Source organism: Caretta caretta, chromosome 7, assembly GCF_965140235.1.
Source record: "Caretta caretta isolate rCarCar2 chromosome 7, rCarCar1.hap1, whole genome shotgun sequence".
Lineage (NCBI taxonomy): Eukaryota > Metazoa > Chordata > Testudines > Cheloniidae > Caretta > Caretta caretta.
The window spans coordinates 29,787,047-29,809,434 of NC_134212.1; the positions used below are offsets into that span (position 1 = coordinate 29,787,047).

A 22,388-nucleotide genomic window follows, 5' to 3' on the forward strand; every position below is an offset into this window, starting at 1 on the left:
TGGCCACCCTGCCTCCCCTGGCTGAGTGCCAGGCCAGCATGGGCCCGAGTGATGCCCCCTCCCTGTGGAGGCCAGTTCAGCCCCCAGCCTCAGTGCGCCCCCCCACCAGCAGGCCGAAGGATCCGACGGCAGCCATCAGACACCAGGAACTGGCTGGGGCAGGCAGGAGTCATGGATTCCCCCAGGGATGACGTGGAAGACTGTGATTCAGAGGGGGATCCAGCTGGCAGCCACAGGAGGAGTTGTCCCTGAGCAGGTGAGAGATGGGTGGGGTACAGACAGCAGTGCTGAGCTGCATGGTATACATCGCGGTGGTGCCCATAGGCCCTGCCGTCCTATCCCAGCATGCACTGGTGGGCTGCACAGCCCCCAGCCCTGCCCTTCTCTGGCTCCAGAGGCTCCCAGAATGGGGGGTGTCTGGGGCAGAAGCGGGACAGTGCTCCTAGAGCTGCCAGGGCAGGAATAATGCCCCTTGGGTGGCAGGGCCAGGAGCCAGGGCATTAGGGGTGCCAGGTTTGCAGCAAAGACCAACGGGTCATGGGCAGCTGGGGATAAGATGGACAGCTCAGGGGGCTGAGATACCCTCTGACCCGCCCCCATCCCACGTCCCAACACATGCACCAGGTAAATCTGCCCCCCCTCCCCACCCTTTATGCAAGAAACAGCTAGAGCTGCAGCCTCAGTGCACAAACTCCAGGACGGGCATCAGGGCAGTTAAGCAGATTTAACGTGGACCCTTTCCACGCTAGGGGGGCTGGCTCCAATCCAGCCCTGGGGCAGCGGGTCTGGGAGTGAGACAGGGGGCCTTTCCCCTCCCAGGGGTGCCAGTTCTGGTCTGGATCCACCTTGTGTAAGGCATGTTTGCAGGGTCTCAGCCCAGTTCTCCACAGGACACACACACAGCCCTGCCCGTGGGCACTAACCCGCCCCTCGCCGGCATCCCCAGCACTGGGGCTAGGCAGCTGAACAAGCCACCTTGGGAGTAAGAGGTGCAGCGGCAGGGAGAGCAGGGCGGGGGGCTCTTCAGGGCTCCCCCCGAATCAGACTTCAGGATGAATCTCCAGCAGATTTTTGGGGTATAAAGCACCCCCTCCATCCGAGAACACGGTGCTGTGTTTCCCCTCCGGGGGCTGAGCACGGACTCTTGGGGGTTTTGCCCCAGAGGGGAGTGGGGTCTAATGGGTTAGAATGTGGGCTGGGCATCAGGCATCCTGGGTTCAATTCCTGGCTCTGCCCCTGGCATGAGTGAGTGAGTGATTTCCTCTCTTTAGTGCTCCATCCTTCTGCGGGGGCTGAGCTGGCTCTGTTCATGTTCCCAGAGAGGCTGAAGCCAGCAGGACAATGGTCTGGACTGCTTGGGGCCATGCAGTGTCTAGGCAGGGATGGGGAAGCCCTGGGCCTTGATAGGGCTCAGTGAGGGCTTGACTAAGGGCTCTAACCTGCCTGTTCCGCACCACCCCTGCACCGTTTGACCTGCATTCCAGGAAAGCAGGCCCTGGGCCCCATGGAGCCAGTGCGGAAGCTCAAGATGCACCTGCATCTGTCAGTCCCTCAATAAACCCTAATGCTTCCAGCAGCAGCTGTGTCTGTCACTCTTACTGCGCAGGCCTGGAGGGCTGACCCCCGTGCTCCAGGGCAGTGGTAGGTGGTGCTGTGCTGGAGGGAGCAGGACAGGGGCTCAGTAGGGGGCACGTGCCCCTTGCAGTCAGTGCTGGCCCCAAAGTCTGAGTCCAGGGGGCCGAGCTCAGGGCTGGGATAGCAGTGGCTGCAGGCTGGCAGTCAGGGGCATCAGCAGGGCTGCTATATCAGTTGGCTCCATTTCCCAGGCTGCCCTGTACTGCTCGCTCCATTCCCCAGAGCAGATCAGCTCATGGCTCCAGCACCCATAGGCAAGGCACTTGAGCAATTGAGCCCATCTGCTCCTGCCAGAGTGGCTCGTGCTACCCCCGGGCCTTGGAACGGCCACTCACTCTTAAAGGGCCCTGCCCCAGGAGGGTCTGCAATAGAGTCTCTGCAGGTCCTGGGCAGTGCTGAGTGCCAGTTGCCTCTGGGTGGGGCATGGGGGCTGTTCACACAGGACTCTCTCACCTGGTGCTGAGACGCAGCAGGGGGCTACCTGCATGCGGGCACAGCACAGTTCAGGCCAGGACCAGAGCCGTACCCTAGTCTGGGCTTAGCTCCTCCAACAGGGGACTCCCCACCCCCTTGCACACGCGCACACAGCCTGGCTCATCCCCCCCCCCCCCCCCCCCCCCGCACAGCCACATACCCAGACTCTGCTGTGGGTTTGTGTCCCTTTATTCACTGTCACGCTCACTCCAGCCAGGCCTCCCTGGGCATGCACCATTTAACCACCAGCCCCTTGGCACAGCCTCAGGGAGAGAGGGGTGCCAGGGCAGAATAGATACCCTGCGGGGGAGGTTTGAGAGGAAATTAAACTATCCCCCAGCCTCACTCTGCCATGGGGGTCACAGCCTCGGGGAGGGAGGGGTGAGGCACCGAACCCACAGTATCAAGGTCCTCCAACTATCAGGGATTTAGGGCAGCCCCAGTCACCTCCAAAGGAAGCTCCATACCCTCCTGCACATCTGGCATATCTGGGGAAGGCTGCCCCCTGCCCTAGGCTCCCCCTTTGCACAGGCCTGTCAATGTCCCTGTCCCAGCCCTGGGCTCAGTCTAACCTCTGGAATCCAATTCCACGCACAGGAGCTGAGATCAGAATCCAGCCCTGACCCCGTAGCCCTCAGTGGGTGACTGGATCTACACCTGGAGAGCTGAATGCACACACTGGTTTTGCTGCGAAGTAGCTCCCCTAGTTCTACCTCAGCCAGGGCCTGTGTGCCACGAGCACTGGGGTCCCCGGGGCAGGGCAGGGGGTTCAGTTGTTCCCCAGGGGTAGCTGCATTGCTCTCCTCCTGTCTCCTGGCACCCATCCACGTTCCTGGCCGTGCACTGAGTTCATAGAGGCGTCCCAGCCGCTGTGCCCGGGGTGCCCTGTGGGGGGCACGTCTCCCCACTGCGCATGATGATCACGGGAAAGTAGAGGGCGTCGTGGTAGCAGGGTGGATTCCCCAGGGGCTGCCTCTCTGCCCCGCCCCCGCTCAGGCTGCGGAAGATGCCGCGGCCCAGCGAGAAGCGGCTGCGGCTGAAGGGCAGGCGGGCGTAGAGGGCCCGGGTGCCGCAAGAGGGGAGCGAGTTGCTGCTCAGCGTGCGACGGCAGCGCTGCCAGCCCCGTAGGTAAGCCCCGCCTGCCATGACCGCATCCATCAGCACCGCCTCTGAGTAGCTGGGCACCAGCTGGCGGTTGGAGCAGATGTGCCACTCCAGCTCCGTCATGTCCACCGTGGCCACGCGTGGGATGGGGCGGCCGTAGCCAGGGGGCTCCAGGGAGCCGGGCCCGTCCTCGGTACCGAAGAGCTTCTCCACATGGTAGTGCACGTTGGCCGTGCGGTACCCGGCCAGCACCCGCAGCGGCCAGGACAGAAGCGCCAGCGAGGCTGCCCAGAAGGCCCAGTGCCGGGCGAACCAGGGAGGGCGCCCTGGCTCAGGGAAGACCATCAGCTGCTCCTGGAAGTTGACATCCTGCAGCCGCATGCCCTCTCGTGCCTCCAGGTAGTCGTCCAGCCCCTCGTTCTGTCCGAAGAAGCGTGCCCGCTGTGCCAGGTAGGCAGCCTCGGCCCGAGCGCTGGCGAAGCTGAAGCACTTGGTGAAGCGCAGGCGCGTGGCCGGATGCTCAGCCAGGCCCAGCAACTCCTTGGAGACGTCGCGCACGCCGTGGGCCGCGTAGTCAAAGTGGCTCTCAGCCACGTGGGTGTTGACCCGCTCGTGGTACACCTGGGTGGTGGTGTAGGCATCGCCATTGCGATAGCGGGTCACCTGGCGCGTCCGGCGGACGTAGTGGTAGCTCACCGCCTTCCACCACACGCAAGGCGCTGCCTGCTGCATGCGCTGCACCAGCTGGTGCACGCTGGCCGTGCTGGCCCGGGGCTGGCGCCGGGCCTGGGCAGAGCAGTGCCAGCATTCTACCAGGTAGAGCAGGTAAAGCATGGCCAGGAAGGCCAGCGGGATGTAGAGATAGCCATCGGAGCAGGGGCTGGCGTGATAGACAGTGGAGGTTCCCCGGGCTGCTCCATCAAAGGCCAGGCGGGTGACGCTGGACAGGTGGCACCAGGCCACGGCACCAAAGCAACCGTACATCAGCAAGGTGAGCAGGAGGCACCGCCAGTGTGACTCCCGCCACAGGGAGCTGCTCAGGGACTGCTTGAGGGGGCGCTGCTGCTCCAGGGAGAGAGAAACACAGTTAGTGGGGAAAGGCCCTGGGTCCCTTTCCCTGTTCCCTCGCCCTGAGGCTGGATCAGCGTCCATGCCCCACAACAGGGGAAGGTCCCGTTTCCTTTCCTCCCACGCCCGCCAGTCCCCCCAGAGCTGCTGCCCCCTGGAGAGGAAAGGCCACCTGTCCCCTACCCGCTCTCCAACCTCCAACTATCGAAAGGGCTGGCCCAGGCCAGACAGCACTAGCCAGTCAGAATGCCCATGAGCAGGCTCTTGGCTGGAAAGGGGATGGCCCCTCTGGCACAAGGCCCAGCTGTGCCCACAGCGAGCATCTAATCCACCCCCACCCGCCTTCCACCTCAACAGCATTTCGTGGGCACCAGGCAAAACGCCAACTACAAATGGACTCCCGGGGGCAGGGCAGGGCTAGGGATGCAGATGCATCAGCACCAATGAGCTCACTGGGGGATGGGCAGGCTCAGGGCTAAATTAACCACCCGACTTTACCCCCTATATCCCTCCCGCTCCCAGAGCTGGGTATAGAACCCCTGAGTCCTGGCTTTGGCCCATTAGATCCCACCCTGAACTGGGCCTAGAGCCCAGGAGTCCTGGACCTCTGCTCACCTCTAACTGCCTGGCCCCCACTTGCCTCCCAGGCCCAAGGACAGAACCCAGGAGTCCTGGTTCCTACCGCCCCCTGCTTTAGACCCCAGGCCTCTCCTGGAATTGAGAACTGAACCCAGGAGTCGGGGTTGCCAACACCCCAGCCCCCATTCCCTGCCACTGGACCCCAACCTCCCAGAGCTGGGAATGGAGGGGTGGGCCCAGGGATGTGATGGGGGGAGACGCAGGGATCGAAACTGCCCCGCACGTCTCCTCCTGCCTCTGCGATTACCCCCCCCCCCGTGTTCCCTGCAGGACTGGCGGGGGCGGAGAAAACAAGGGCTCCCCCCCTCACGCTTGGCCCGGGGGGATGCCAGCCCCAGCAAGCCCTCCCCCCATCTCTGCCTTTGTCCCGATCGAGCCCCTCACGGTCCCTCCCCCTCCCCCCACACCCAGCCCCAGCAAGAGACGCCGCCACCAGCCCCAGCCGCTCTGCTGCAATGCAGAGCCCGGCACCCGACCCGCCTCCCCGCGACGGGCCCGACAGCAACCCCCACACCCCGGGCCAACGGGGTCCCCCAGGCCCGATCCAGCCCCGGTGATTCCGGTGCATCGTCCCTCCACATGGTAACGAGTTACCGAAATGCCGGGGGAACGGAGCGGGGGAATCGCCCTGACCCCCACGTCCACAGCCCCATACACCCCAACCCCGCCTGTCTCCCCGTACCCCAGCCCCGCCTACCCCCACCTCCCACCCCCCCCCAACGCTGCCTACCCCCCAACTCACACGCAAACACCCCCCCACGCCCTGCCTGTCTGTCCTGGGTGGGGGGGGAGTTCCCAGCAGCGCTTCCCCCCCCGCAACTAGCCCCTGAGGGGAGAGCACCCACCCCTTGCGCGTGGGGGGTCCAGGATCGGGCCCAGCGCTCACCTCCTCCCGGTGCGGGTCCCCCGCGGCGGGCGGGCCGGGCAGCGCCCCCTCGCCGAGCATGGCTGTTGCTGGGGGCTGCGGCAGCCGGGATCGCGGGCACCATGGCGGGGTCAGACCCAGCGCGCCCCGGCCCGAGCGCGGAGCCGCCTCCCCGCCTGGTGCATCTTCTGCGCCCCGCTCCGATTGCTCCGTGCGCCTGCTCCGCCTCCCCCGGCGGGGCCCTGCCCGCGGCGCCGGGGCCGCCTCCCTCCTGCCCCGGTGCCCAGCTTCCCCTGCCCAGCACTGCGCCCCGGCTACACCGTCGCCCCCGGTTCCGCAGCCCTACTCCCGTGCGCCCAGGCAGAGCCCCCCCACATCCACCCTCCGCCGCCTCCAGTGCACCCAGGTGCCCACCTCCCCTGCCACCCAACCCAGGGCCCTGATGTCCCCTGCACCCCAGGGGTCTCCTGTGCCCCCACCCCTCCCCTTCCTGCACCGCTCTGCCCCCTTCCTCCCTCTGCCCCATCCCCTCGTGCCACCCACCCTACACTGCAGCCCTGTGCTCCAGAGCCAGTGTGCCCCCCTGCCCGCCATACACACACACACACACACACACAAGCACACCCTGCTCTCACTCACGTGTGCCCTGCGCCCCTTATGCCTCTTGACATTCCCCACTCCTGTGATCCCCTCTCTCCCTCTGCACCACCTTCATCCCCTGCTATCACTCAACCCGGGGGCCCTGCAACCCCAGTGCCACCCTGTCCCTGCACCCCCTATGCCCTGCACCCCAGTGCTACCTGCACATCCTACATGCATGTGTCCCCTGAACCCCCACTCCTCACCCCCCAGTGCAACCCACACCTCCTGTCCCTGCACTTCACCCCCTATGCTACCTGCATGTGCCCCCGGAACCCCCATACCTCACCCCCTCAGTGCGACCCACATATCATGCTCCTAATTGACCCTCTTCCCCCAGCCCAGGTGCCATCCTGCAACCCCCCAATCTGTGCCTCCTGCTCCTACCAACCTGCACCCCCCTGACACCATCCCCAGTGCCTCCTGCCCCCCCTCTGTGCCTACAATCCCCACTCCCCTTGCTCTCCAATACCCTTCGGGGTGCAAGGTGTCTCAGCTCTGCATTACCAAAGTCAGACTATGCCTCCTTCCTTTCCCCTCCCCCGCCCCAACCCCCATGTTGTTGCATTTTGGAGATGGTCCCTAAGATGGATAGGAATTCAGTTCCCCCTAATGCCCCTGGCAGAATGGCTGGTCCTGACTGCCCATGGACTCCATTGCTCAGGTAAGAGAAGTGAGACTGGCTCCACTGCCCTCCCCCCAGGCCTCCTCTCCATCTCTCCCTGCAGCTCCCATGGTGCCAGGACAAGGGGGCAGTGCCCAGGCAAGGGAGCCCCTATCTCAGAGAACATGTGCAGCATGCAAGACTTCCTTGTGCAGTGTGCAAAGAACTAGATTCCCTGGAGATTGGCATGAGAGTCAGTGGGTGAGCTGCAGAACTCCCTGCCACAGGATTTATGGATGGGAGATTCAAAGGCCAGAAGGGCCTGTTCTCATCCTCCATCCTGACTCCTGAATCACTCAGGCTGGGTACTTCCCCACATGGATCCCTGCACCCCACCCAGAGCTGCTGGCTAAACTGGAGTTGAGCTTTTAGAGAGACATCCAGTTTGGATTGAAAGACCTCACTTGATGGAGAACCCCCTTCCCCCATCCCTGGGGCAGTTGTTCCAAGGGTGAGTCCCCTCTCCCTGTTGAACATGTGTCCCTCAGTTCCAGGCTAAATGTGTCAGGCGCTGGCTCCCAGCCCTTGGCTCTTGCTCAGCTTTTGCTCAGTCTGTGATATTAATGAGCCCCCAGCTCCAAGAAATCTCCCTGTGGAGGTGCTGAAAGGCCAGGATTAGCCCCTTTGGTACCTTCTCTGGGATAAACTAAATGCAGTTCCACCAGACTCTCCTTGCAAGGCAGGTCCTCCAGGCCTCGGATCCTTCTTGTGGTTCTTCTCTGAGGCTCCCCTTGATTTGTCACCAGCCTTTGGAAGAATGGTAACTGGATGTGGGTGTAAGATCCAGTCTCGGTCTCACCAGTGCTGTGTGCTGTAGAGGGGATTCACCTCCCAGCTCCTGCTCCATGTCCCTCAGACATGCCAGGATCACATTCACCCTCCTACCAACAGCATGGCACTGGGAGCTCCTGCTCAGCTGATTTCCACCAGCACTGATGAGTCCCTGCAATCCTGGATACAGCCCCCAGCCCGTGCTGTGGTCAGGGCTCTCCAGCCAGGCATTGTGGAGTCATGCCTGCTATTAGGCGAAGGTTCAGCTTGTCCAAAAGGGACGGTGAGTTAAGCAAGTCACTTTACTCAAAACCCTGTAATCTTGGGACTCCAGGAACTGGCACTTTACATAGACCCCTCTGGGGCAGGCTCTCAGCAGGTGGAAATTGACCAGGCTCCACTGAAGTCACCAGTGTGGGGATGACTTTCACGCACTGAGAGTCTACTACCAGTAGCGAATAACTTCACCTGCAATTGGGGCCAGCCAATTGGGCCGTGAGAGGGTGGGAGTCAGTGGCCCAAAGTGGGGATGTGCTTTGGGGTGCAGATGGGTGCAGATGGTGCAAATGGGCTTAGTCTCCCAGTGATCCATGGGATTTGACTAATTCCTGCAGGCTCTGTTTTTAAAAATGTGCTAAATTGTTATTCAGATATGAACTCTCCCCATCCCCCACATCTGTGGCCAGCAAAAACCCCATTGGTGGCTGCCTCAGGCTCCTCCGCTTCTCTGTGTATTTATTGTTCCAATTCCCCACAATTACATCAGGATCCTCACACCAATTGCTATTGGCCAGTAGCTGAGTGCACCTTCCCCAGGGTATTGTGTAGGGGAGGCGTGCACTCATATGCTTCTGATATTTTCCTGGCTCTGCAGGTGTACCTGACAGAGCTGTGGGATGTACAGCAGTCTCAGGGGCAGGAGAGGGGTCGCTGTTAACCCTGGAAAAAGCCTTGGTGGTCATAGTGGATAAGCAGCTGAGCATAAGCTCCCAGTGTGATGAAATCCTTTGATGCACAAACAAGGGAATCTCAGGTAGGAGAAGAGAGGCTCCGTTACCTCTGTGTCAGGGCCTGGGGTGCGACCACTGCTGGAATCCTGTGTCCAGTTGTGGTGTCCACAATTCAAGAAGAATTAGGTTCATAAATTGGAGAGGAGTCAGGGAAGAGCCTGGGTTATATACCTGGCGGTGGTAGGGGAGTGGGATCTAGTGGATTACAGCCAGGATGGGCTGGGAGCCAGGACTCCAGGGTTCCCTTCCTGTCTCTTTGCCTCAGTTTCTTGTCTATAAATTGGATCTGGCCCGCACAGGAGAATGGGGAGGTGTCACTAGTTGACTAGTGATGGGCTTTGTCCTGCCAGGATGCCCCGAGCGCAGTAAGCCCCTGTCACACACATCCCATTTTGCCCAGTGCAGTAATCTCCTTGTGCAGCCTGGTGTGATTAGTCCTCCATTATGCCCCATAGCACAACCCCCTGCTCTTCCTGGCACAGTAAGTCCCAAGTCCCCTTTCTGGTTCCATAACCCGTCTCTCTCCCTGCACAGATCCACAGGTTCATGTCCGTGAACAGGCTCAAATATTTTTTCGCTGTGGACACTGCCTACGTGACCAAGAAGCTGGCGCTGCTGCTCTTCCCGTATGCACACCAGGTACGGGACGCCCTTGCCGCACATAGAATCATAGAATATCAGGGTTGGAAGGGACCTCAGGAGGTCATCTAGTCCAACCCCCTGCTCAAAGCAGGACCAATCCCCAATTTTTGCCCCAATCCCTAAATGGCCCAGGGAGGAGTCAGGGAATGATTAAAGAATTGAAAATGTGCCTTAGATGAGAGACTCCAGAAGCTGAACCTGCTTACCTTAACAAAGAGCAGGTTAAGAGGTGGCTTGATCACAGTCTATATGTACCTACATGGGGAATGGAAATTTAACAACGAGCTTTTAAATCCAGCAGACAGAGATCTAACATCCAATGGCTGGAAACTGAACCAACACAGAGCCAGACTGGAAAGAAGGCATAATTTTTTTTACCAGCGAGGGTAATTAATCATTGGAGCAACTTCCCAAGGCTCATGGTGGATTCTTCATTAGACAACTTTTAAATCAAGAATCAGTGTTTTCCCCCCCCCCCCCTCAAGTAGCTGCTCTAGTTCAAACAGGAATTAATTTAGGACAGTCCTGTGGCCTGTCACATGCAGGAGGACAGACTAGATGACCACAATGGTCCCTTCTGGCCTTGACATCTGTGACTGTATGTGCAGTGCGGGGGGCACTGGTTGGCAGTAGCCACTAACCTCTGTACAGAGCATGGATCTAGTATGCAGAACCCTGGCTGAGTTACTCCCTCGCCCGCTCTGCTTGCCCTTTCGCAACTGCTGGCCCCCGCCCCCACACTCCTGGTACATAGAGCTTCATCCGCAGTAAACACGCATGCGCCACTCCCTGCAGCCACACATCCTGCCCTCTGACTTCTCATTGGAACAACTGGGTCTGGATTGATATCTCCTGAGCCAATCAGTGTGACCGTTTGTCCAATCCACGTGCGCCGGCGACCAATGGGAAGTGGGGAGCGTGTGGCCGGGGACGTGGCCGCTGCCGGGTCTCCGGGTCCGGTACGAGGCGCCCGCAGCGAACGAAGGGCCCGTGAAAGCGCCCGTGGGGGGGCCCGCAGCTCATTGTTATTCATACCCACAAAGCCCCGCGGAGGCTGGCCGCGCGCTGAGCCCGCCATGGCCTATCACCAGGGCTACGGGGGGCAAGGTGAGTGCGGGGCTCGGGGCGCGCCCTCTCCTGAGGGCTGGGCCAGTGGGGGGTGGGGGCCGTTCGCCCCCCCTCCCGGTCCCCGCTGCTGCCTCCCTCGGGAGGCCCCGGGCCAGCGCTAGCCCCTGCCAGGCTGGTGTCTCCGCCGCGCCGTCGGGTTCCCGCCGCTCCGGGCTCCCCTGGCCCCGCGCGTGGGCAGCTGTGGGGGCTGGACCCCAGCGGGCTCTCGGGGGTCTCTCCGGGGCTGGGGCTGGGGCAGGGAGCCTCAGGGTGGTTTGGGGGCAGCGCCCGGTGTAATGGGGCTCAGCCCTCCTGACACCGTCCAGGGCCCTGCAGGAGCTGGGGTGGGGGGACCCCAGGCCCTGTGTGGGGAGGGGCGATGCCACGGCCAGGCCTGCTGTGATGTGGCGTGAGTTAGTTACACGGTAGAGTGGCCCCCCCACCCCACGTCAGGAAGAAAAGACCAGCGTGTCCCTATTTCCCAGCTGCGTCCCATTCGCCGCTCCCCAGCAAGGCAGTTAGACACCAGGAGTAAGTCTTGATCTTCTGGCTGAGCAGCTGGAGCTCTTAAAGTCTTCGAGTGAGAGACTTTATTCTTCAGCCCCCAAGTCGCTTTGACGGCTCCTTTCTGCACGCTCCTCCGGTTTCCAAGCTGTGGCCCCGGAACCAGATGCCCTGTTCCAGTAAGGGTCTACCCAGTGCTGTGTGCTCCTACCTACACCTACTCTGGTTACAGATTGGGTGACTCCAAGGGTCACCTTGGTCCTCATTGCCACAACGTGGCACTGGGAGCTCATAGTCAGTTGCTTGTCCACTTTGACCCCTGGATCCTGTCCAGAGTCACTGCTCTCCAGGAGACAGTCCCAGCTCGATCGGCACGACCTGACCCCCTTGTTCTTAGATGGGTTGCCAATTTTGGCTGATTAAAATATAGTGTGTCTGAATGGGCCCTGCTCCCCAATCGATTCAGCTTGCTTTGTATGACAGCCCTGGCCCAGTCATTGTTTATCAATCTGCATGTTGTCTGCACATTTGATCAACGTTGATTTCATATGTATTGCAGGCTCCAAGCACCGAGTCAGGGGCCCCATGGTCCCTCCTGCCCCGGACCCGCACCAGCTCTTCGATGACACCAGTGCTGGTTTCCCACATTCACAAGGCACTCCCACCTCAGGAATCGACATGGGCTTCAACACCCTACTGGCTGACCCAATGGCTAACGTGGCCGTGGCGTATGGCTCCTCCATCGCCAGCCAGAGCAAGGACATTGTCCACAAGGAGGTACAGGAAGGACAAGACCCAGACCCCTGCATTGCACAGGGCTAGAATGGAGGGGGCTGGGCAGATTGGGGGTGCTGAATGCTCTGCAGCCCCTGGAGTCTGCATACCCTGCCCCCCCCATGGTCGGGAGAGTCCTCCCCTACTGTGGCAGTACCCCCTCTGCTGGGCAGAGGGAACTGAGTCTCCATGCTCCTTTCCCAAAAGGGAGCACGGTCTGCTTGTTAAAGTGAGGGGTCTGGAAGTCAGGACTCCTGCGTTCCTTTCTCAGCTCTGGGAGGCGAGTGGACCTCGGGGGCCAGGATTCCTGGGTTATATACCTGGCGGTGGTAGGGGAGTGGGATCTAGTGGATTACAGCCAGGATGGGCTGGGAGCCAGGACTCCAGGGTTCCCTTCCTGTCTCTTTGCCTCAGTTTCTTGTCTATAAATTGGATCTGGCCCGCACAGGAGAATGGGGAGGTGTCACTAGTTGACTAGTGATGGGCTTTGTCCTGCCAGGATGCCCCGAGCGCAGTAAGCCCCTGTCACACACATCCCATTTTGCCCAGTGCAGTAATCTCCTTGTGCAGCCTGGTGTGATTAGTCCTCCATTATGCCCCATAGCACGACCCCCTGCTCTTCCTGGCACAGTAAGTCCCAAGTCCCCTTTCTGGTTCCATAACCCGTCTCTCTCCCTGCACAGATCCACAGGTTCATGTCCGTGAACAGGCTCAAATATTTTTTCGCTGTGGACACTGCCTACGTGACCAAGAAGCTGGCGCTGCTGCTCTTCCCATATGCACACCAGGTACGGGACGCCCTTGCCGCACATAGAATCATAGAATATCAGGGTTGGAAGGGACCTCAGGAGGTCATCTAGTCCAACCCCCTGCTCAAAGCAGGACCAATCCCCAATTTTTGCTCCAATCCCTAAATGGCCCCCTCAAGGATTGAACTCACAACCCTGGGTTTAGCAGGCCAATGCTCAAACCACTGAGCTATCCCTCCCCCCTATCCTGATGCAGAAGCTGTGGGATTGAGTCATGACTCCTGGGTTCTCTCCCCAGCTCTGGGAGGGGAATGGGATCAAGTGGGATAGAGGAGCATGGGCTGAGAGCCAGGACTCATGGGTTCTATTTGCAGTTCTGGGAGGAGATTGTGGTTCAGTGGGATACTGGGGGGGATGATGGGGGGTTTGCCTGGGAAACCAGGACTCTTGGATTCTAGTCCGGGTTCTGCCATTGGTTCAATTGTATGATGATGATGATGTCTGTGCCTGAGTTTCCCCTGCTTAATGGATAAGGATCTGCAAGGCTTAGAGGCAGTATCTAATTACTCTCCCTTCTCTTTAGAACTGGGAGGTTCGGTACAGCAGGGACACACCCCTGACACCCCGGCAGGACATCAACGCACCCGACCTGTACATCCCTAGTGAGTATGATCAAGCAAATAGTGATGGGGAAGGGGCCTCTCCTCCTAGCCCAGGTTAGTCAGGTCTGATGCCCTCCACTCTCAGGCCACTCACCCACAGCCCCAGGGGCCAGGGCCTGATGACCCTTCTCCTAGGACTGGTAGCTAGGGTCTAAGGGACCCCCCGTTTCTGTCTGTATCTAGTGCGAGAGAGAGAGCAGTTGGGAGGTGTCAGACAGAGAGAGAGGGTGTGTATGGGAATGAATGGATGGTGGGGCGCATGAATGGAGGCGGGGGGTCAGTGGACAGACTGTCCGGTCAGTTAGGCAGACAGACATAGCTAGTACTGTCCCCTGGGAGGCTGATCCCCTCCCCTCACGTTCCCTGTCCTGTCTATGGGTTGTGTTTTCCCCTTAGTGGAAGCTCTAGCTCATGCTTCATCTGTGTCTCTATTTCAGCCATGGCCTTTATCACCTACATCCTGTTGGCCGGCATAGCCTTGGGCCTGCAGCAAAGGTGGGTCCTGCTTCCCTGGAGCCACCAAAACTCTCAGCCCACCTTTGTCCCACAGACTTTGTCAGAGGCGCTCTCCCCTTGCAGGCAGCGCTGACCCCAATGCCCTAGCACAGTGGGTCCTTTGTTCCAGTGATTCCCAGGTGTGGAGGATCCACCTGGGGTTTTCCTCAAAAGCTGAGTTGTGAACCCAGATGTCCTCCTAGCCAGGTTCCAGATTGGGTGACTCTACCTGTCTCTAAATCCCTGCTACAGTTTCTGTCAGCTGCAGGATTCTCCCCCATTTCCTCTCTCAAACTCGGGTGTAGCTTTGCTATGTGCTGGTAAACGGTCCCTGCACCCCACTCCAGAGGTGGCTGCGTCTCAATGCCAGGCAAGGGATCCCTGTATAAATAGCACCTGCACCCCACCCCAGAGGCAGAAGTTAAGGCTGATTTGCTATCATGGTTCCTTGGCAGGTTCTCCCCGGAGGTGCTGGGCATGTGCGCCAGCACTGCCTTTGTGTGGGTCGTTATCGAGGTCCTCGCCCTGCTGCTGAGTCTGTACTTAGTGACAGTGCAGAGCGACCTCACGCCCTTTGACCTGCTCGCCTACAGTGGGTACAAATATGTGGGGTGAGTCTGCACACAGGACAGCTCTGCTGCCACAAGCCAGCTGGGCGGGCAGCAGTGCCAGGCAACTCTCAGGGAGGGGGGGTTCAAGGCTACAAATGTGGGGCAGAGGTTACAGAAAACTAGGCTGAAATGCAAATAATTTAATGAAAACAAAAAATTAATTATCTAAATTTTTAATGGAAAATTTCAGTATTTTGGCAAAAATTTAAATTCTGATAATATTTCAGTTTTGCTCAAAAATTTTGGGGGAAAAGCTGCTGTTAGGGCATCATGGGAGTTATAGTCTGGGAGCCTCAAGCCCCCATTCTCCACTGTGCAAGTTTCCCTTGCATGGACTATATCTCCCATGATGCACCAGTGGGGTGGGCCTTGGGGTTCTGCTGGAATGCGGGGCTGGACCGGGTAATGCTGGGGTGGGGTTGGGGGCTCTGCCAGGGTTGGGATGACTGGATGGGGCGAAGCTGAGAGTGGGTCTGAGGTGTCCAACTGGGAACGGGGGACTGGGTGGGATGATACTGAGGGTGAGTCTGAGGAGTCCCACCAGGGTGAGGGAGCAGGCTGGATGACATGATGCTGGAGTATGGAGTCTGGTGCATCTGTGCAGGGAGGGGAGATCTGAGGAGCCCCCTCTCACTGCCTGGCCCTGCCCTCCCCTAATTTCTGTCTCCTCCAGGATGATCCTGGCTGTGCTGGGGGGGCTGCTCTTTGGCAGTGATGGGTACTACGTGGCCCTTGCCTGGACATCCTGTGCCCTCATGTACTTCCTGGTGAGTGCAGGGCCCAATACGGACACCTACAGCCTCTGTAATCTCTAGGGCCAGCCCCTATATAGACACATAGAGCCCCCATAAATCCCTGGCACTAGGCACCCAGGAATGGGGGTTGCTTCTCTATAGCAGCTATAGCCCCTGTAACCCCGCAGGTTGGAGGTGCTTGGGAGTGGAGAAAGGGGAAGAGCCTCAGAAGTGAGCGAGGCCATGTGGCCTGTGGGCCGTTTGAGGCCATCCCATTGGGCTAGTCTCCAGGGCCCTGTCCCCACAGGGTGGTATCTGCCAATCCCAGCTGCAGGGCAGCGGCAGCAGTAGCCTTTGAACATGGGGCGTCATGGGACTTGGTAATGGCTCCCTCAGCCACAGGAGCTGCAATGTTCAACTCACCCCATGGGGGCAGCGCAGTCCCCACAATCCTGAGAGGTGGGGCCCTGGGCATGGGGCTGTGTGAGGAGAGGAGTGGGCATGGATAATTACCAGTTAATCCCCCATGTCTAATGCTGTCTCCCCACAGCTGAGGTGGTGGCAGGGAGAGACAGGGGCAGGTGGGTTACCAGGCCAGGCTCCCCCCTATATCTAATGTTGTCTTTCCCCAGGCACGCTCCCTGCGAATGAAGCTCCACCCGTCCCTGGTGCCAGATGGGATGGGGCATCCCAGGGGCGGTGGGCGTGGTCAGACCTATGTCACCCTGGGGGCTGCTGCCTGCCAGCCACTCATCGTCTACTGGCTCACCTTCCACCTGGTCCGCTGAGATGGGGCAGCGTAGCGCCTGGGGGACAGTCCTTCCCAGACACATGGACTCCTGGGACGCCCCCAGACGTAGAGGCACCCAGGAGACACAACCTGCAATGCACAGCTGGCGGGGACCACACACAACCTGAAGCATGGACACGTCAGACCCCCATGCGGGGTCTGGCAGCCAGGACTTCTGGGTTCTATCCCTAATTGGCTGGGTGACCTGAGGCGCGTCCCTTCTCCTGCCTATGCCTCAGTTTCACCCTCATTATGAAGGAGGGATGATAGCACTAACCTGCCCTCTGGGACTTCCCCAGCCACATCACCTCGGGTGCAGGGCCCTATCCCCCCACCTCCCTTCTGCTGGTGAGTATTTGGTCCTTCAGTCCCCTGCGGTGGAAAGTAACCTAAAAAACCAGTGTTTTCAGCATATCAGTGTTTTCCCGGAAAACTCCATCAAAACCCAACACTGGGAGAGAGGGAATAAAGAGTCCTGACTAACTAGCAGTCTGTGTGTCAGTGCTGGGCCATGGTGCTAGGGGGAGCTTTACAGCAGGGAGTGGGGCAGTGGCCCAATAGGGGGCACTTTGCCCTTGCAGCCCTGGCCCCAATGCCCAGACATGGTACTAGGCGGGCTGTGCAGCAGGAAGCAGGATGGGGGCTCAGAAGGGGAGCATTCTACCCTTGCAAGCTTTGTGGACCCCTCTACACACAGCACTAGTACAGTGCCCCTCAATCGCAACTTGAAGCCACTCTGCAATTTCTGTCCCATTCATAGAACCATAGATTATATATCACAGAATCATAGATATGTAGGGCCGGAAGAGAGAGCTAGACCAGCCTGCTGCTCTGAGGCAGGACTGAGTACAACAGGGATCTTTGGGATCATCTACTCTGACCTGTATGACACAGGCCATGGGACTGAGCTGAATTAATTCCTGTTTGAACTAGAGCAGATATTTTAGAACAAATCCAATCTTGATTTAAAAATTGCCAGTGACGGAGAATCCACCACAATCCTTAGGAAGTTGTTCAATAGTTAATTATTAAATTGTTAAAAACTTGTGCCTTATTTCCAGTCTGAATTTGTCTAACTTCAACTTCCAGCTATTAGATCGTGTGAAACCTTTGTCGGCTAGATTGATGAGCCCTCTGTTATCCAAGTGCTGTTCCCCACTAGGTACTTCTAAAGTGTGACCAAGTAATCCGTAAGCTTTCTCTTTGTTAAGCCAAATAGATCAGGCCCCTGGAGTCTCTCACTATGAGGCATGTTCTCTAAGCCTTTAATCATTCTCCTAGCTCTTCTCTGAGCCCTCCAATTTATCAGCATCCCTCTTGCATTATGAACTGGATGCAGGATTCCAGCAGATGCTGCACCAGCGCTACCTACGAAAGTAACAGAACCTCCTTTCTACTCAATCTTCCCCTATTTATACATCCCAAGATTGCATTAGCCCTTTTGGCCACAGATTCACTTTGGGAGCTCACATTCAGCTGATTATCCACCACGACCCCCAAGCCCTTTTCAGAGTCACTGCCTCCCAGGATAGAGTCCCCCATCCTGTAAGTGTAACCTACATTCTTTGTTCCTATATGTATAACTTTACATTTTGCCATATTAAATCACATATTGGTTGTTTGCACCCAGATTACCAGCTCGTTCTGTATCAGTGACTTATCCTTTTCATTATTCACTAGTCCTCCCATCTTTGTGTCGTCTGCAGACTTTATCAGCAATTATTTTTTGTTTTCTTCCATGTCATTGCTAAAAATACTAAACAGGATAGTGCCAAAAACCAATCACTGTGGGCCCCTAGTAGAAACATATGCACCCAGTGATGATTTCCTGTTTACAAGTACAACATGAGACAGATCAGTAAGCCAGTTTTTAATCCAGTTAATGTGTGCTGTGGTGATTTAGTATTGATCTGGTTTCTTAAGATAGACTTCTGTAAGTCATTTGCCATGGTACCCCAGGATAAGTGTTTGACATCAACACTCATCTTTGACTCTCAAAAAAATATACCAAGTTATTTTGACAGGCTCTATTTTCCATAATCCTATGTTGATTGGTTTTAATTATACCACACTTCTTTATTAATTGAGTTCTATTGTGTCAGTCATTCCATTATTGTGCCCTGGAGTGATGGAGGTGGGAGGTTCATTAGGGTTTGGTATCTTTACAGCTCAGGGTTGAGTGTTTGGCTATAGGGGGCTTTGAACCCATGTGGGGGACAAGTGCAGGCCCTGCTCCCTGCAATGCTTAAAGTAGTCTGAAAAAGGAGTTGTGGGAGGAAGAATTTCAAAGCCATTATCTTTGAAAACTCATGGTGCCTGGGGAAGGTCCCGGACAACTGGAAAAAGGCTAATGTAGTGCCCATCTTTAAAAAAGGGAAGGAGGAGGATGCAGGGAACTACAGGCCAGTCAGCCTCATCTCAGTCCCTGGAAAAATCGTGGAGCAGGTCCTCAAGGAATCAATTCTGAAGCGCTTAGAGGAGAGGAAAGTGATCGGAAACAGTCAGCATGGATTCACCAAAGGCAAGTCATGCCTGACTAATCTAATTGCCTTCTATGATGAGATAACTGGCTCTGTGGATGAGTGGAAAGCAGTGGACGGGTTGTTCCTTGACTTTAGCAAAGCTTTTGACACAGTCTCCCACAATATTCTTGCCAGCGAGTTAAAGAAGTATGGGCTGAATGAATGGACTATAAGGTGGATAGAAGGCTGGCTAGATTGTCAGACTCAATGGGTAGTGATCAATGGCTCCATGTCTAGTTGGCAGCCGGTATCTAGTGGAGTGCCCCAAGGGTCGGTCCTGGGGCTGGTTTTGTTCAATAGCTTCATTAATGATCTGGAGGATGGTGTGGATTGCACCCTCAGCAAGTTTGCAGATGACACTGAACTGGGAGGAGTGGTAGATATGCTGGAGGGTAGGGATAGGATACAGAGGGCCCTAGACAAATTAGAGGATTGGGCCAAAAGAAATCTGTTGTGGTTCGACAAGGACAAGTGCAGAGTCCTGCACTTAGGACAGAAGAATCCCATGCACCGCTACAGACTAGGGACTGAATGGCTCAGCAGCAGTTCTGCAGAAAAGGACCTAGGGGTTACAGTGGACGAGAAGCTGGATATGAGTCAACAGTGTGCCCTTGTTGCCAAGAAGGCCAATGGCATTTTGGGATGTATAAGTAGGGGCATTGCCAGCAGATCGAGTGATGTGATCGTTCCCCTCTATTCGACATTGGTGAGGCCTCATTTGGAGTACTGTGTCCAGTTTTGGGCCCCACACTAAAAGGAGGATGTGGAAAAATTGGAAAACGTCCAGCGAAGGGCAACAAAAATGATTAGGGGACTGGAACACATGACGTATGAGGAGAGGCTGAGGGAACTGGGATTGTTTAGTCTGCGGAAGAGAAGAATGAGGGGGGATTTGATAGCTGCTTTCAACTACCTGAAAGGGGGTTCCAAAGAGGATGGATCTAGACTGTTCTCAGTGGTAGCAGATAACAGAACGAGGAGTAATGGTCTCAAGGTTGGGTATTAGGAAAAACTTTTTCACTGGGAGGGTGGTGAAATCTCCTTCCTTAGAAGTTTTTAAGGTCAGGCTTGACAAAGCCCAGCCTGGGATGATTTAGTTGGGGATTGGCCCTGCTTTGAGCAGGGGGTTGGGCTAGATGACCTCCTGAGGTCCCCTCCAACCCTGATGTTCTATGATCTGTAATTTTCCACAGCTATTATAGTGCCTTCACAGCTGCCTGCCCCATCAAACTGTCCCTCCTCTCACCCCCTATTAACTCTACCCCCACCCCCGCCTCCTCTGCACCTCCTGGGGGAAGAGCACTGTAGCAGCTCTGATTGGCCGCTTATACCACAGGAGGTGGGGCAAGCAGCCAATCAGAGCCCCTTTGCCAAGCACTTTAACCCTTGCCTCCACTATAGCCCAGGCCTGCTGCAGCACAGGGATGCAAGGGTGGGGAGGGGACCAGAGAGGGAGCTCTGGCTCATCCTGCCTTCAATGCTGCTGACATTGTCATTCTGCCTCTTGCCACCAGGTGTCAGTGCGAGCCCTTTGCGAGCCCAGCACACAGGGCCCTTTGCTCAGGGAAGCAAATGGAAGCAGATGTATTGGATCCCCACAAACTTTCCTCAGCAGATGCCCTGAGTTACAGGGGCACTGGAACCCATGTGTACAGTGGGGGTGCTGAGAGCCATTGAACCCAACTGTAAACGCTGGATATGAAGGAAACCGCTTCAAGCCAGGGGGGTGCAAGAGCACCCCCCGTTTCAGCACCTATGCCCAGTTATGAGCCAGGGACCCCCATATGGGCCAGAGCAGCTATCGGTTTCCACCCCAGCTCTGCCAGTGCCCTTCAGTCCTGACCCACAGCCCCCTGATAGCCCAGCCTTGGGCTCCCCTTCTGTCTCAGGGTCTGTTAGTTAACTGCTCATCATCACCTTGCAACCACTCACCCCAAGAGCAATTAATGCTGCAATGCTGACCGCAGCAGTTGAGAGGGAGGCTCCCAGGTCTCCTGCCAGGCCCCCTCCCCCCACCACTTCCCTTCACTGTGAATCCAGCACCTCAGTCAGCAGGGATGGGTGGGGGCAAGAAAGACAGATAAGCTCTACTCCTCCCCCAGCACTGTCTTTCCCCGCCACCCCAAGCTCCAACCAACTCCCCCACCCTCCACTCTCCCCATTTCTGACATATCTGGAGGTTGCTGGCTCTTCCAATTAAGCAGAGATCTTGGGGGGGGGGGGGGGGGGAATGAGGTGTGAACTCTCCCCCACGCCCCCCTCCAGTGAGCTGAGACTGGAACCCCACTGTCCTGCCGCCCAGCTCATCCCACTAGTTCCATGGCCTGTCCCGCAGCGAGGCCTAAAACCTAGTAGTCCTGACACCCGGCCCCCACCTCCCACCACTCTAACCAATAGACCCAGACCCCACAGGCCTGGCGGCCAGCCTTCCCAGCTCTAACCCTGACACACCTTGCACAAGCACCATCACCCATGCCTGTGCACCCAAAAGCCAGCACCTCTTCCCTCCGCCCCCCAGGGAAAGGGCCTATAGTCCATTCCCTGCACCCCCACACCAGTCTGTTTCCCCCATCTTGGGGCTGGATTGGCTGTGGTGCTCACCACCCCCACCCCCCGCGCCCCGAGGGTAGGACACAAACACACGCTTGCTCCCCCAGCCCAGTCTAGGTGCGCCCACATTAACTATCCTGCTTTGTTTAATGGAGAAATGGAGCGAATCAAGGACAAATTCACGAGCATTGCAGCAGGCGGGGGTGGGAGGGGGGAGCTGAGGGCAGCCCCAGGGCCAGCAGCTGGGGTCCTGTGGCTGGAGATGGGGCCAGCTCGGGAGCGGTCAGGTGGCAACTCACCTAAACAGATTAAATCCATCAGCGCTGCAGCTCATGGCTAATGTGCTGGAACAAGTAGGGAGGACAGTGAGCACTGGCCATTACATAACAGCTCCCACCCTGGCGGCTGGGCTCCTACCGCTGCATTCCCCCACCCACCCCCCGGCCAAACCCAAAATGCTGATGGGGCATGTCTCAGTGCCAGGCAGGGTGGGGGAGGAAATCTGTATGTTTAGCCCCAGCACGCCACCCCAGAGGCAGCTGCTGCTCACTGCCAGGCGAGGGAACCCCTGTATAAACAGCCGCCGTGCCCCACGCCAGAGGCAGCTGCAGCATGGCGCCAGGAAAGGGATCCCTCGGCTGTGATGGCGCCTTCCCAGCAGATCAAAGCCTGGGGGAGGTGGCTCTTTGCCAGTGCAGGGTTCTCGTTCTCGTTCACAATCTCTCCTGGCAGCATAGTGACAAATTTGATCCGAGACTTGATAAATGTCCCAGAAAACAGCAGTTGCTGATTATTCTCCAGCGCTTCAAAGAGCTTTGCAGCCCTACAACTGCCCCAGGAGAGAATTTTACTGAGCTCATTACAGAGGGGAAACATGTCAGCGAAGAGGCTCGGACCTAGGAATCCTGGCTAACAGCGCCCCCCCCCCCCCACCCAAACCCCAGTCCTCTCCCAGTGGAGTGACAGAGCCCTGCAGGCCTCACAGGGTCCCCCCCTCGCCGTGGCTAAGGCTCTAGCCCCCCTCCCACCAGCTGGGGAAAGAACCCAGGAATCCCTGCCCAGGTTCCAGTAGTGGGGATGTCCCTGGGCCTGGCTAGCTGGGCTGCCCCATAGGGACTGAGCTCGCTGCCTACACTGTGACTATGATCCACCGCCCCTGTCCCCCACAGCAGCCAACCCTGGGGTTGTCCCTTTGGCTCAGGCAGGAGTAACAGACCAAGCCACCGCTGAGTGACTGCTGGCCAGGCAGGTGGCTGGGGTGTGTGCGCAGTGGGGGAGTGTGTGTCCTGAAGGCTGTGTGTGAGGCTAGTTGGGGGGGGCGGAGGGGGAGCCTGTAAGGGGTGTTGGGGGGGGCAGGGATTTGGTCTGGCAAGAAGGGA

At 57.8% G+C, this 22,388-nt stretch overlaps 2 protein-coding genes across 3 annotated transcripts; one reads left to right on the top strand and one right to left on the bottom strand.

The window, feature by feature from the left end:
- Positions 1 to 2,282: 2,282 nt before the first annotated feature.
- On the bottom strand, positions 2,283 to 6,105 carry TMEM151A (transmembrane protein 151A). Its single transcript, XM_048857066.2, has 2 exons — positions 5,807 to 6,105; positions 2,283 to 4,275 (listed from the first exon to the last, which is right to left on the bottom strand). Exons 1-2 carry the CDS (start codon positions 5,864 to 5,866, stop codon positions 2,959 to 2,961), a joined length of 1,377 nt encoding a protein of 458 aa, XP_048713023.2. The 5' UTR covers positions 5,867 to 6,105; the 3' UTR covers positions 2,283 to 2,958.
- Positions 6,106 to 9,417: 3,312 nt separating this feature from the next.
- Positions 9,418 to 17,568, top strand: YIF1A (Yip1 interacting factor homolog A, membrane trafficking protein). 2 transcript variants are annotated; one of them, XM_075130353.1, is made up of 8 exons: positions 9,418 to 9,508; positions 11,682 to 11,899; positions 12,580 to 12,684; positions 13,229 to 13,307; positions 13,745 to 13,802; positions 14,258 to 14,413; positions 15,087 to 15,180; positions 15,780 to 17,568. In XM_075130353.1, exons 2-8 carry the CDS (start codon positions 11,708 to 11,710, stop codon positions 15,933 to 15,935), a joined length of 840 nt encoding a protein of 279 aa, XP_074986454.1. In that variant the 5' UTR covers positions 9,418 to 9,508; positions 11,682 to 11,707; the 3' UTR covers positions 15,936 to 17,568. The 2 variants fall into 2 exon arrangements, with proteins under 2 accessions (XP_074986454.1, XP_048713024.2); XM_048857067.2 differs by lacking the exon at positions 9,418 to 9,508 and adding an exon at positions 10,412 to 10,618.
- Positions 17,569 to 22,388: the final 4,820 nt, after the last annotated feature.

Coding starts and splice junctions, on each gene's coding strand:
- TMEM151A (XM_048857066.2), bottom strand. CDS start 5,866: ATGCTCGGCGAGGGGGCGCTGCCCGGCCCGCCCGCCGCGGGGGACCCG. Junction 4,276..5,806: donor GGGACCCGCACCGGGAGGAG/GTGAGCGCTGGG, acceptor TCCCTGGAGCAG/CAGCGCCCCCTCAAGCAGTC.
- YIF1A (XM_048857067.2), top strand. CDS start 10,414: ATGGGAAGTGGGGAGCGTGTGGCCGGGGACGTGGCCGCTGCCGGGTCT. Junction 11,900..12,579: donor AGGACATTGTCCACAAGGAG/GTACAGGAAGGA, acceptor CTCCCTGCACAG/ATCCACAGGTTCATGTCCGT. Junction 13,803..14,257: donor GCCTTGGGCCTGCAGCAAAG/GTGGGTCCTGCT, acceptor GTTCCTTGGCAG/GTTCTCCCCGGAGGTGCTGG.